The following is a 14,872-nucleotide window of genomic DNA, read 5'->3' as shown; positions in this document are numbered from 1 at the left end:
TTCTTTAAAATAAAATGTATTGCCTTTTTTCCCTTGGTTTGTTTCAGTCAAGGATGAATTACCAAAATAAACAAGAATAACAAGAATGAGCTAACAAAATAAATCTGTCTGCACAAATACATCATCTTAAAGCATGGCATTGAAGCCCTGTCAACTTACTTCTGGAGTTTCTCATATTCCCGCTCAAAGTCTCTTTCAACCTGTGAAGGAAACAGAACACACACATGTAGACGGAGATAAGAACACTGAACAAGATGAATAGAAATACCAAACAGTTTAAAGAGATGTAGGGAAAACTTGCTCTAGTTTTCCATGGTATGTTTTAGTGTATCCAGCGTATTGCTGGCTCTGTAAAATTGCAAACCGATGGTAAAACTGATCATAGTTGTCCAAGAATTTAGGTGTGTACCATTGCATCTGGCTTAATGTAAACAACAAAAAAAAATTTTTTTTAATGGGTTTTAAACCTAATCAAACAAATCTGTCCTTAAATGTAGCAGTCTCTTTATAATGGAGGCACTGACTGTGGTTGTGAATGCTACAATGCCAGTGTGAGTGTGTTTGGATTGTGTGTGTAAAGTGGCATTTTTGTTGTAACTACAGCGGCAGGGGTTCCTGTCCTGTGGTTCTGTGGGCTCATCCTGTAAATAAACAGTTTACAGGATGGTACCTTGTGGTAGCCAAGCAGACTGCTTTGGTTGTGCGCCCATCCTCTGAACTACCCACTCACGGGGTCTCCAGCGTGCCCTGTTATAACAGGAAGGAGCCCATGGATAGGAACGAGGCGGACAGAGGAAGACGGAGAGGAAAGTGGTTTTGCCCCATGAACAGAGGGAGAGAGGAAGCACCCACACATACACACAGATGTGAGCGTACATGTGGTTTTGTGCATTGCATCTCCTGATGTTTATCTGAGTTTGACAAATTGGCAATGCCAGTATAGTACGTTTAGCTAACATTGGTGTCTACTTCTTTTTTGATTAAATAAAAGTATATTGGGGTATGTTGTTGATTATAAAAAGCTGGATGATGTGTGATACCAAAATAAATTGAGTAATGCTGTAATGTAAAAAATCTACATTTTAAATGCTTAACTAGTTTTGCTCAGTGTTTATGTTGATGTTTCTGTTTTACACTGTATTTTTATTTAATAAAGCATCAAGATGTATTTATATGAATCCAGGGGTGCTATAAGCTTGTAAGTTAACCATCGACTAATGACGGTTGGTTATCAGTTAAAAGAAATTGACAAAATTTGCCATATTTTCCAGTAAAATTAGGTAATGAATGTGACACTTTTTATGTTAATGGACAATTTCTTTTTATTTATCAAAGTAAACATATTGGAAAACATTAAATCTGGAATGTGGTGCAGCGGTCTATTACCGCCCAGCACCGCCAAGATCCGGGTTTGAATATCAACAGTGCTATCAGCCGGCAGGGTGTCTACACAGACATGATTGACTATGTCTGATGGCCAATTTCTGCAATGGATTGGTGCCCTATTCAGGGTATTTCAGCTTTGCACTCTTCAGATGTTCTCTGTGTAGACTAACCAACCATGCTTGTCCTTAGTGCTCAGCCCTGAAGGCTTCAAAGCTCAGTGGTGACACTTTCTCGATTAAATACCACAAATTTGAGAGTCAGTTTATGTGTAAAGACACTAGGTGGAGGTAAATTAAATACTGGTGGTACTGGTGGCATTCCATCAGAAGCCCATCGTGTATGCATGCATAAACCCAGGAGTTTTGATCTTAACTACAACACATTAATGCATATGAGAATAGATCTTAAGGTCTACGATTCACTTAGCACCCCAAGATGGATCATAGCTATTGCTATTTCTTAACATTATCTTATTGGCAAGCTTCCTTTACAGTGGGGTCAAAAAGTATTTAGTCAGCCACTGATTGTGCAGGTTCTCCTACTTAGAAAGATGAGAGAGGTCTGTAATTTTCATCATAGGTACACTTCAACTATGAGAGACAAAATGAGAAAAAAAAATCCAGGAAATCACATTGTAGGATTTTTAAAGAATTTATTTGTAGATTATGGTGGAAAATAAGTATTTGGTCAATAACAAACAAGCAAGATTTCTGGCTCACACAGACCTGTAACTTCTTCTTTAAGAAGCTCTTCTGTCCTCCACTCGTTACCTGTATTAATGGCACCTGTTTGACCTCGTTATCTGTATAAAAGACACCTGTCCACAGCCTCAAACAGTCAGACTCCAAACTCAACCATGGCCAAGACCAAAGAGCTGTCGAAGGACACCAGGAAGAAAATTGTAGACCTGCACCAAGCTGGGAAGAGTGAATCTACAATAGGCAAGCAGGTTGGTGTGAATAAATCAACTGTGGGAACAATTGTAAGAAAATGGAAGACATACAAGACCATTGATAATCTCCCTTGGGGTCAAGATCTCATCCCGTGGGGTCAAGATCTCATCCCGTGGGGTCAAAATGATCATGAGAACGGTGAGCAAAAATCCCAGAACTACACGGAGGGACCTGATGAATGACCTGCAGAGAGCTGGGACCAAAGTAACAAAGGCTACCCATCAGTAACACACTACGCCGAGAGGGACTCAAATCCTGCAGTGCCAGGCGTGCCCCCCTGCTTAAGCCAGTACATGTCCAGGCCCGTCTGATGTTTGCCAGAGAGCATATGGATGATCCAGAAGAGTATTGGGAGAATATCATGTGGTCAGATGAAACCAAAATGGAACTTTTTGGTAAAAACTCAACTCGTCGTGTTTGGAGGAAGAAGAAAAACCCAAGAACACCATACCTACTGTGAAGCATGGGGGTGGAAACATCATGCTTTGGGGCTGTTTTTCTGCAAAGGGGACAGGACGACTGATCCGTGTTAAGGGAAGAATGAACGGGGCCATGTATCGTGAGATTTTAAGCCAAAACCTCCTTCCATCAGTGAGAGCATTGAAGATGGAACGTGGCTGGGTCTTCCAGCATGACAATGATCCCAAACACACCGCTCGGGCAACGAAGGAGTGGCTCCGTAAAAAGCATTTCAAGGTCCTGGAGTGGCCTAGCCAGTCTCCAGACCTCAACCCCAGAGAAAATTTGTGGAGTCCGTGTTGCCCAGCGACAGCCCCAAAACATCACTGCTCTAGAGGAGATCTGCATGGAGGAATGGGCCAAAATACCAGCTACAGTGTGTGCAAACCTGGTGAAGACTTACAGGAAACGTTTGACCTCTGTCATTGCCAACAAAGGTTATGTTACAAAGTATTGAGTTGAACTTTTGTTATTGACCAAATACTTATTTTCCACCATAATTTACAAATAAATTCTTTAAAAATCCTACAATGTGATTTCCTGGATTTTTTTTTCTCATTTTGTCTCTCATAGTTGAAGTGTACCTATGATGAAAATTACAGACCTCTCTCATCTTTCTAAGTAGGAGAACCTGCACAATCAGTGGCTGACTAAATACTTTTTGGCCCCACTGTATATCTCGGTCTTGGAGAGACAACAAGAATGTTCAGACTAACAGTAATTACACTTCTCAAACATATATAAACACTGAAAAACCTGTGCCGTTGTGTAGTGAGCACTCTGGGAAACCATTACAAGGCCTTCATTTCCAAGGCCACACAGATCAAGTCTCTGTCTAAAAATGACTGGGGCCAAATTTCTCTTTATGGTCATCTTCCGGGATATAAAATTGCTTTAAATAACTTATTTATAAAGCACAGACTAAATGTGAAATCATTTTCACAGCAAAGAGGGAGTCTTATCTACTATTATCTACTGTTTCAATGTCAGTTTTGGTGTTTTGGTGAACTCGGGACTCTCTCTGCATCAACGTCACTGCTTTAACATCTTAAAATGCTTGTTGATTAGCTGATCAGCTGGATGGGTATTGTTAAACAGTGGGGTTTAGAATGTACAAGCATGGGAAAAAGCTTTCAGCTACACCAGCTCTGGATATGGTCATGTTCCGGGCAGACTCAGGGACAGTGCAATGCCACAAGGCTTTATGAAGCCAAAAAACAAACTGCCAATGTGCGTTTCTATCATGTATTTAGTGACTGCCTGCTACTATTTGTCACTTCCCACCATGAAGAGATTTTAGTTTCTTGCCATAAAAATACTAAAATCTATGATTTGATTTGATTTAAGGCTGGGAATAGCAAGTCTAGGGATGGAGGCGTCTTTTTGTGAATTGCTGTTCAGCAAGACAATGCCAGACATCATTCTGTGCACTAGAACTGTGTGGCTTTGCCGACACAGAGTGAGAGTGCTTGATTGGCCTGCCTGCAATTCAGATCTGTCTCCTATTAAAAATACATGGTGCATCATGAACAGTGACAATGGACTGTTCTGCAGTTGAAGTTTTTAAAAATCCAGATCCAGATATTGCAGACTCCTACACATGTAGATACCTTTGTATTTTTCAGCAGAAATTATTAGACTAATTCACCCCATGAACTAAATATAAAGTAGGACAGCACAGAACTCTACAGCGTTCTGGCATAGTCTTAAGTGCAGGCTAAATGTGTTGTAGTTAGTAAATGCTAGGTTAGCCTAACTGAATCGACTGGGTGTTAGTAATTACAGATTTTTTTTAGATGCACAGCATGGGGTACTGTAATAGTTTTTGTGCCTGGACTACTCACACCGGTGATTTACATCAATGAAACTGAGTCACTGTAGACTCTGAAATTGGTTTCAACTGGTTTCATTCATGTGATTCTCTGTTTGTTTATCTAACAGATGTGGCAGTAATGCAGCTTAGTTCTGTTTATGACTATTGAGTACTTCAAGATTGTTCCTGGATCTGCATTGTTGAAACCTCAGCTTTTTTAGACTTTAAAAAAAAGCATCTGGCAAGTGAGTAGATGTAAACGCTTAATGTTAGAATGACCCTACCGTTTTTGAAACAATCTGTTTCTTTGGTTGTCCGATCTTGAATGGAATCCTAGAAAAAAAAAAAAAAAAACACACATTACGTTAGGAAAATAAGTGCTCATTTAATATTTTGCAACTGCAATAACATTTATTAATCATTTTTCATTTCCACCCGTCAACAATGCTACTTATTTAAATGTGTGTATTGGGGTTGAAGACAGGGTTCTGTGTTTCTTCATACCAAACACGACAAAGCTTGACTTTACAGCCTTCTATTTATAAGCAGGGGCTCAGTTTTGCTGTGTTGGAAGCATATCATTTATTTTATATAACTATGTGTTAGCTATGTGTGCAGTTTATACACCTGAACTCAATTCTCAAGAATGGGCATTTACACACTATGAGTCATAGTTTAGTTTCTTAAACTCCATTATACACACTTTACATGCTTATTACATTCTATGACGGGGTTTTTGTTTCATAATATAATTCCTTCCGGGAATCACTTAAATATTTATTTATGAAGGGAGAAAGTTTCCATCATGGGTCATCCTCATGTCATTTTTTTTATTAATTAGGGTTTTAACACCATATTAACACATATTTGTGTCATTTTTATGACATAATCCGTATTATGTTTCAATTTGGTTATTGTATCCTGCCTTATTTTATATTTTGGTTTTATTTTATATTTAATTTTTATCGCTCATGTGTAAAAATTTTACACAAACACAATGTGAGACCCAGCTATAGTCTGTGCAGTCTGCTGCTCCCTCCAAATTACATTGTGCTACAATACTGCTGTGCCACTTGTCATGCAACAAGTGCATTCAGTCAGATGTACTTTTATTATTTATTTTTATTATATTATTTATTATTTATTAATTATTTTTATTTTATTATTTTTATACATGACAACGTGACATGACAACAGCAGGAACAGAAACATAATTTTTAAATATTGAAGACAACATGTTAACTTAAGAATGAAAAGACTAGGAGACCAGGAGCAACAGTAATTAGGATCATGGTTTAAGTTTAGCCTTATGATTTTGCCACCATAGTGATTAATAACAGGATTAATTCTGCAGGGCACTAAAAATTCACGGCTCTGAAACATAGAAAGCTTTAACTCTCATGTACATAATTTAATAATAGCAATTGTCAAAACAGGGTAAACAATAAGATCAAGTAAATGAAAAAAAGGTTAACTATTATTATATAGTTTCCATTCACTGATGACTAAGACAATAAGGAATTCTACAAAGAGCATAATATCTCTAACCCGAAGGTCAAAATGCACTCACCCACGCTTTAAACCTGGGATATCGGCTTAGTCAGCCAGTGGGCGTGCAGGCTAAGTGCAACAATTTCACTGGTTCACAGGCAAATCGGGGTGATCATTACTGCTTTATAGTTTGATTATAGGTGCCTCACTAAAATGTGTAATTTATATGTGAATGACACCCTATCCAGACCCACCCTGATCAGGATAAAGCAAGTATTACAGGTGACTGAACGATAATCTGAATAAAATAAATAATTCGTTTATTATTCTGAAGTTATTTTCTTTTTCAGCTGATTAGGGTGCAGTAACATGACACACTTTTCTGAGTGCTGCTTCTTTGTCATTGTCACTTACAGTAATGAGATTTTTGATGGGTAATTTCATGGGTCACCAACTAATTTTAGTTTAAGAGACGTTGCAAGACAACCACATTTGCTCAGAAATTTGGGACAGTGGTAGCCTAGTGGGTAGAGCTTTGGGCCATCAACTGAAAGGTTGAGAGGTCAAATCCCAGCTCTGCCATGCAGCCACTGTTGGGCCCTTGAGCAAGGCGCTTAACCCTCTCTGCTCCAGGGGCGTTGTACGATGGCTGACCCTGCTCTCTGACCCCAGCTTCCAAACAAGCTGGGATATGCGAAGAAAGAATTGCGTTGTACTGCACATCTGTATATGTATATATGACAAATAAAGGCGCTCTATTCTATTCTATTCTATTCTATTCTATTCTATTAATCATCATCAGACTTGATCTGGTGTCTCTGTCAACCAATCTACAATGCAGCTGAAATTTGGCAAGACTGACCAAATCAGGGTTTGAAGCTTCAAACTGTAGGAGCTTTCACCCCAACCTGGCTAAGCACCTTTTACATAATGATTTTCTTCTCCTGGAGCTTTTGATTAACGAAAGGTAGCAATCAGAAATTGAAGAAGTCCTAAAAAAAATATCTGCATGCATTCTTACACCAAGCTGTTGCTTAATTATAGCTGAGACTGTGAGTAAGGAAGACCTTTTGAGTGGGGAAACTTTTTTTTTAATGTTACAGTCGATTGAAACACAGGCTGTTACTGATATGACAGTAATAACATGGCTACAGAATGATGGACGGCTCACGATGACAGCCGATCCAAGCCGACAGCTGCGTCATAGCAAAGGTGTGTGAGCTAATGAGAGAAAAAAAGGGTGTGAAAGAGAGAGCAAAGGTGTGTGTATGTGTGCATGCCTCATATGACAGGTGTAGTCATCTAGGAGGAGGGAGTGCGAGTGTCTTTTGTAATGATGGCTCAATCAGGGACTACAGAGTGAATTTTTAATCTTTCAGTCTTTCACTTTTTATTTCCATAGAAGTTTATTACCTGACAGGACACACAACACTCACTGCGTGTGCTATGTGGGCATCTTCGCACATGCGTGAACACTTTTTACTTCCCCTGTTCTTGCTAATATTAGATTTTGTTCTTGTCTTGATTAAATTCAGCATGGACATGGCACTCATTTCCCAGTGAATGTTTGACAGGAAGACTAAAGAGAAATCAGCCTTAAGGAAAAGTCTTCAACTTGGCCACACCGTGACTCTGTCATCATGGAAAGTTTGCATCATCACTGCTAAAATTCCTCAAGTTCGAAAGCTGACTCACCTTCCAAACGCAAACTGGCATGTTGCTGTAGCCAATATTATCTACACAGCAATCCCGCCTGTCTAGCTGAGAGGGAGAGACAGGGAACCGAGGGTGGCAGTCAATTGTTTCTTTCATGTGCTGACGCAATAGGTTGCATGAACCTACTTTTCTTTTTATCCACTTGTAGATAGACAGGTTTATCGCGATTCAGAAACTTGCACGTCAAAGTATTTCTCAACTTTCTCAACAATCGTTAAACAATAAAAAAATCTGAGAGTATGGTATGGGAAAATTCTAAATCAGAAATGGGATAAAGGTGAACTATGCATCATCCTTACATTTACAGTTTTTGTGTTTAGCAAAGACGTATCTAAAGCGAGTTAGAGTCTTCAATGGTAAACATTTCATTACTCTAGTATAAATCTGCTGAAAAATCTGAGCTGTATAACAAACATAAATCTGTGGTGTAAAAGCATGACTTGCTACTTTTATTAAAACAGTTAATGTAAAATAATTACAAATAACCAAATGTTATCTGTGAGCTGATCATGTAGTCATCTTATTCTTGCTATAATCACAGTGATTTTGTACTGTGGGAATGCTCTTGCTAAGCCATTTTTACAGATGCATACACACAGGACAAGCGGTCAGGGCAAGACAACTAATCCCATGCTCTTAAAAAAAACACTACGAAAGAAAAAGATGGGAAAAATGTCAGCAAGGGTTTTTAGGTACAGCGGTGAGGGGCTTTACCACAGGAATGACACCAGTGACCTTCATATTTACTTGAATGCACCGACAAAAGGAATGATTGATGTAAATGAATGGGAAAGTACAATAAATTACACAAAATCAACCCTCACACAAAAACTAGACCAAATACAAAATACACCCTGTTCCTATACACAGTTCCCAATGCCAAAGGCTGAATCTGACTCATGTTCCTTAACATGACAACATCATAATTCAAAAGAACAACAAATAAAACAATCTAATAAAGTTGCATTAGTTTCTAACCAGGTTAAACACCTCACCTATGTAACCTGCTTCTATTTAAGTAAATATATACATTTTTTGTTTGTTTGTTTGTTTATTAGGATTTTAACGTCATGTTTTACACTTTGGTTACATACAGACACGGTAGTTACTCATTACACAAGACTCATCAATTCACAAGGTTATATAGAACACAGTCATGGACAATTTTGTATCTCCAATTCACCTCACTTGCACGTCTTTGGACTTCGGGAGGAAACCCACGCCGTCAAAGGAGAACATGCAAACTCCACACAGAAAGGACCCGGACCACACCACCTGGGGATCGAACCCAGGACCTTTTTGCTGTAAGGCGACAATGCTACCCACTTAGCCACCGTATCGCCCAAATATATACATTACAGTTAACTATCAAGCTTCACAAAGATTTTCAAAATGTGGGCTTATACTCCTCACAAAACTACTGGCACAAACTGTTGCACAAAAGACTAAAATTATCTTATTGAAGGATACAACAGATATTCATCAGAAACATCTTTGTTTACATTTATTAATATAACATCTTAAATCTGGCAAAACATTTTCAATACTAACACCACCAGAAACAAATCTCAAATTCAAACTGGGTGTGTCTTATAGGAGATAAATGAGTAGCATAATGACCTATTCTCCACCCTTTCACCATTTCTGTGGGTGAGTAAGACAGAGCAGGTGGGGTACAGACGGGCCATTTGTAATTCCAACACTGTGTTTCCATACAAACACTTTTGTTATTAACCAGAGTCCATATGGAAATTAGGTAGAAGTAGATACAAAGTGAGAACAAAAACAACGTGGGTAGCACTGTCGCCTCACAGCAAGAAGGTCCTGGGTTTAATCCCCAAGTGGGGTAGTCCAGGTCCTTTCTGTGTGGAGTTTGCATGTTCTCCCGTGTCTGCGTGGGTTTCCTCCGTGAGCTCCGGCTTCCTCCCACAGTCCAAAGACGTGCAGTGAGGTGAATTGGAGATACTAAACTGGCCATGACTGTGTATGACATTAAACTTGTGATGAATCTTGTGTAACCAGTAACTACCACTTCTGTCATTAATGTAAACAAAGTGTGTAAAACATGACATACAAATTCTAATAAATAATAAATAAGGGGTTTTAAAAAACTGCAGGGTTGATGATGGAACTGCACGATGAAGCTGTGATTCTGAAAAAAAAAAAACTGTGTGAAAGCAAACCTGCTCTGATGATTCCTCTACCCAACTAAAAATGAATAAACACTAGGTACAGACCCAAGCAGAACAGAAATGTGAATACATGACTAGACAACAGGGCAGTAAACACGGTATTTTTGTAATAAGTTAAATTACTATACAAACACATTGTTCACAGTCAAAAGTGTGACTGTAGATTCCTATTACATAAACACAAAGAAACAGAGTGTGTAAACTAATGCTGAAGAATGAACGGAAGCATATTTATTTTGTGAAACACAAACAATACTGCTTTTGTCAACAAGCCCTAAATCCTATATTATTATATAGTTGGCTGCTCTCAATGATTTTTATGATGCGATTACAATTCAAGATTCTCATTTACTAAAAAATTAGTTAACCTAAAAACAAGTACATTTCCTTCTTCAACTCCATACACATACAAAGCACCATCAAGAATCTGAAAAAGCATCCTCGTCCACTTCAACAAAGCTTTCCTTCAGACTTGCCAGAGCAATTACACAAAGGAGAGATGAGCCTGACTCACGATATGCATTATGCCATATCAGCAAGCGTGGAGAAGCCAGCAACTAAAATTTCTAACACTGTGATCTTATCATTGAACAGCACACAGGCCTAGTTGATGCCAAGCATGACCCTTTGACCCTGGTGTCATGGTGACCGCGTCACTGTGTCCAGTTGGTTGCCTTGCATGGAATGCAACGGTCAGCTCAGGCAATAAAAGATCCTTTCAGCATGTGTCCTTGTCGCTTGGCACCCCAACACTGGCTGTGTGTGTAATAGGGAGGGTACTTCTGCCAGATGCTGACGTCACTGGTGCTGCAGTGACATCACATTTGCCTCAGTGTTGCCCAAATGTATACGCTTAATATGTAAAGCTGTATCTTAAAGAAACAGAGAGTGCTAAAGAAGATCTGTATCCTATAAGCCTTAACGTCAGAAACTTCCCTAATTATGCTGCAGATTGATTTTCATCTCCACAGGACAAGGGAACCCCATTTATGAACTGTGGGAACGATTTTTAATGAAAAAAACATAATGTGAACAAGGTTACATTTTAGGCATCCATAATAAACAAAAACCTTAATTATTTTCTTTTGACCCATTGTTCATGTCAGCCTTTAAAACCCTGGATCTCAGCGGTAGTGGGCTAGTACACTTTACTCTTGCACCACTCGAGCACCTAAAAGTTGTTCAGCATTTATTCATTTGTATTTTTAATTACTGGATGTAAACGTTGTGATTTATTCCAGTCACACAAAATTTTGTGTCGAGTTTTGCCAGTATTCACACCACATCTAAAAACGATGACTATTAGACCGGCTTTCAACAGTCCTGTTCAGCTCCAACCCTAATTCAACAGGGCAGATCTGGGTAATTAAGGGCATACTGCAAGCCTAATATCTGGCACTAGTTTGAACAGGTCAGGCTCCTGAACTGACTTGCAAGTACAAAGGAACACTCCACCCATCAGCGCAAAATTATGACGAACGTCGAGCTGCACTGACGTACAAATCGCACAGATTCCAATTTGTCTATTGGAAGGCTAACATCGCTCAGATTCCTATCTGACTGTTGGTAGGCTACCACGATCTGAGGTTATGTTGCCACATAAGTTTATGTATCTAAAGATTAAACAACACAACTAAATCAAAGTTCATCAAACAACAATGTAAAAAACTTGGACTAATAAGCGTCACAACAGATTCGGATTCTCTTCATTCCAAGATTGAGCCTTAATAAAGGCATAACAATCTGTGACCAAAAGTCCTGACAAGCCTAACTACCTCGTCCCCTTGTTGAAGGTATTGCACTGCTGTTTTCTCATCAGTGACATTAGCCACATCTTGGGCATCTGTGAGCTCAAGTGTACAAAAGAGGGAAATTAGTGACCACATCCAGCCAGGTTTCTGAACGCACAGACTAAGCCGTGGTTTGAAAAGATTGGTTATGGTCGGATTTAGAGGTCTCTAAAAAGACATGTGCAAGTTCTCACTAGGGCTGAGCAATATGATTATATAAAATGGCTGATAAAAAAATCTGACTTCTGGAAAGTCTACTACTGGTAGAGATATGGCTAAATAATTTCACTTCAGTTTAATTAAATACTTTATACTGATTAGAGTTGCAGCGGACGTGGTTCCACCAGGAAACACCGGGCACAAGGCATGAGTACCCTGGACAGGGCACCAATTCAGCGCAGGGCTTCAGCCATAGACAAAGCCAATCCTGTTTGTGAAGACACCGGGCCAGCCAATAGCACCAATAAAATTCAACTACTGTATCTTAACAGTATGTATATATTATTAAATCTAAACTAGCACAAAGCTGTGCTGCTTATTTCAAATCGCCTGTAGGAGTGTTTCAAAGTTGTTGTTTTTCCAGGAACATGGCAGAGAAGCATGAGACAGTTCTCCAAAAATAAACACCAGTGGAAATTGAAAGGTAAAGGACACACTAGATCTTTCTAATAATAAATCCAAGCAGTAATATATACAATAAGCATCCAGTTTTCTACAAATAAGACTACACCGTTATATACAATATACTGCCAAAAGTATGTGTACACACCTACAAATTAGTTCAGGTGTAAAAGCCACAACTATGTACAGCAATGTTGTGTTCAATTAATTATATAAACCAAATAAAAGTCTTCCAACTTTGTGGCAACAGATTGGGAAAGGTCGCTCTCCTTCACCAACATGACTGTGAAATGTAAATACTTTTTACTTGTATTAATCAGTTTCTAAGTTTATTCTATTTTATACTTATCTTAGTTTATTCTTATTTCATTCATGTCGCACACACCGTGGGTAACTGTATTTCGTTCTATCATGTACGTGGTTGAATGAAAATAAAGCTGAGTCTGAGTCTTTATATACAAAGAGACATCTATAAAAACAGAGTTTGATGAGTTTGTTGTAAATGAACTCCAGGTGGGCGGCACGGTGGCTAAGTGGGTAGCACTGTCGCCTTACAGCAAGAAGGTCCTGGGTTCGATCCCCAGGTGGTGTGGTCCGGGTCCTTTCTGTGTGGAGTTTGCATGTTCTCCCCGTGTCTGCGTGGGTTTCCTCCGGGTGCTCCGGTTTCCTCCCACAGTCCAAAGACATGTAAGTGAGGTGAATTGGAGATACTAAATTGTCCATGACTGTGTTCTACCTGTATAACCTTGTGAACTGATGAATCTTGTGTAACGAGTAACTACCGTTCCTGTCATGAATGTAACCAAAGTGTAAAACATGACGTTAAAATCCTAATAAACAAACAAACTCCAGTAACATGCACAGAGCCTTGACAACGTAAATAAACACATTTGAAAAGTGCTGGAATGTCCAATATGACCGCAAATATACTCTTATCATTGTGGGAAGAAATTCCCACAGACACACTCCAAAACAAGGCCTACCCAGAAGAGTGGCGATTGTTATTAAGGACCAATCAAGGACCAAGACTACTTATTAAGGACCATGATTTTGGAAGAGGATGACCCACAGGCTCGTAGTCAGACGTCCACAAACATCTGACCATATGTGTGGTCATTAGTTGTTGATCTTGTTTAGTACTGTAGGAATACGTAGCCTTGGTTTTGGTAGCAACCTAGCTTTAGTGAAGAGGTGTAAAGCAGTTACTAAATACTGTACCTTCATATTAACCCCAGCATTTAAGCCTATTTAAGCATATAGAGTAAACAGTGAGTAAATAAAGAAACTCCATTACAATATTTATAATAATAAACCACTAAGAAAGTAGCAAGACGCTAACGTTAGCTAATTAGCCAAGTTACTTCAAGCAAACAAACACCAACAGCACAATGTTCATCCCAAAAGTGAATTAAATTCACCTGCAGCACATTATATATGAACACTTACCAACTCATTGTGTCGTTTTTATTCCAATTTAACAGATAAACATAACTTTATATCCAAAAGCATCGCCTTAATTTCTACTTACAACAACCGTAACCAGGAACTAGCGAAGTTGCTAAAGTCACAGGCTGACCACATCCAAAATACTAAGGAGTTAATGCTGAGTGCACTAGATAGTGAGCAAAATTTAGAGTATGTGTAGTGCACTATGTAGGGTGTATGGGGTGATTTGAAAGCCGTGGGAGCTTTAAAGGGACAGGAGTGTGTGTTTGTTAAATAATACACGGTACATTTAAATTAAATATATTTAAAAAACCATCATGTTTCATAAATATTTCTAATGATGTAAAACCATTTACATAATATTAATAAATAAAATATACATATAAGTTGTTTTTTTTTTTTTTTTTTTTTTTACAAATGTGTCACGCGTATGCCTAACCGGGTTTTCACTATTCATTCATTCTCACTAACTTTCTCCTGACCAGGGTCGAGTTGGGGCCGGCGTCATATCCACTCTCCTCCAGAGCACTAGACGTAATATGCGTTTTTATTTCTTAAACATGAATTTTCACTGACCTAATTATGGTTACACTGGAGCCAATATGATTTCTAATGATTGTTGTGTTTTTCATATTTAGTAATTTCCCACTAACTTCATCATGGTCAGGGTCGCGCTGGGTCAACGTTACTCATTTACTCAGTTACCTAGGGTTAATTTTAAGCAGCCAGTTCATCGCTATGGGATATGTATACATATGACCAGGAACTTGTTGGACATCCAATTTCAAAACCATGGGCATTCATAACACCTCATTCACTTAAAAGAGTGTTTGTGAGGTCAGGAATTGATGTTAAACAAAAGGTCTGACTTGCAATGCAAATCAAATCCGATGTAATAAATTATAAAGGTGATCAGCTGGGTTGAGGTCATGACTGTGCAGGACACTGGTGTTAATATATAAATGTTTTATATTAATTTCTTAGTAAAGGAAAATGTGTTGATAT

The 14,872-nt window shown here is 38.7% G+C and overlaps 1 protein-coding gene across 2 annotated transcripts in view; it reads right to left on the bottom strand.

Annotated features, from left to right (window-relative positions):
• Positions 1-13,952, bottom strand: part of bin3 (bridging integrator 3) — a 47,530-nt gene extending 33,578 nt beyond the window's left edge. For both annotated transcript variants that reach the window (XM_062998655.1, XM_062998656.1), the window contains exons 1-3: positions 13,868-13,952; positions 4,896-4,944; positions 160-200 (exon numbers count right to left, since the gene is read on the bottom strand). In XM_062998655.1, coding sequence (XP_062854725.1) covers positions 160-200; positions 4,896-4,944; positions 13,868-13,875 — 98 coding nt within the window. In that variant the 5' untranslated portion in view covers positions 13,876-13,952. The remainder of the gene's footprint in view (positions 1-159; positions 201-4,895; positions 4,945-13,867) is intronic.
• Positions 13,953-14,872: the final 920 nt, after the last annotated feature.

Source organism: Trichomycterus rosablanca, chromosome 7 (genome assembly GCF_030014385.1).
Source record: "Trichomycterus rosablanca isolate fTriRos1 chromosome 7, fTriRos1.hap1, whole genome shotgun sequence".
Classification (NCBI taxonomy): Eukaryota; Metazoa; Chordata; class Actinopteri; order Siluriformes; family Trichomycteridae; genus Trichomycterus; species Trichomycterus rosablanca.
The sequence above is the reverse complement of the archived record's forward strand: the minus strand, read 5'-3'. Positions and strand labels throughout refer to the sequence as shown.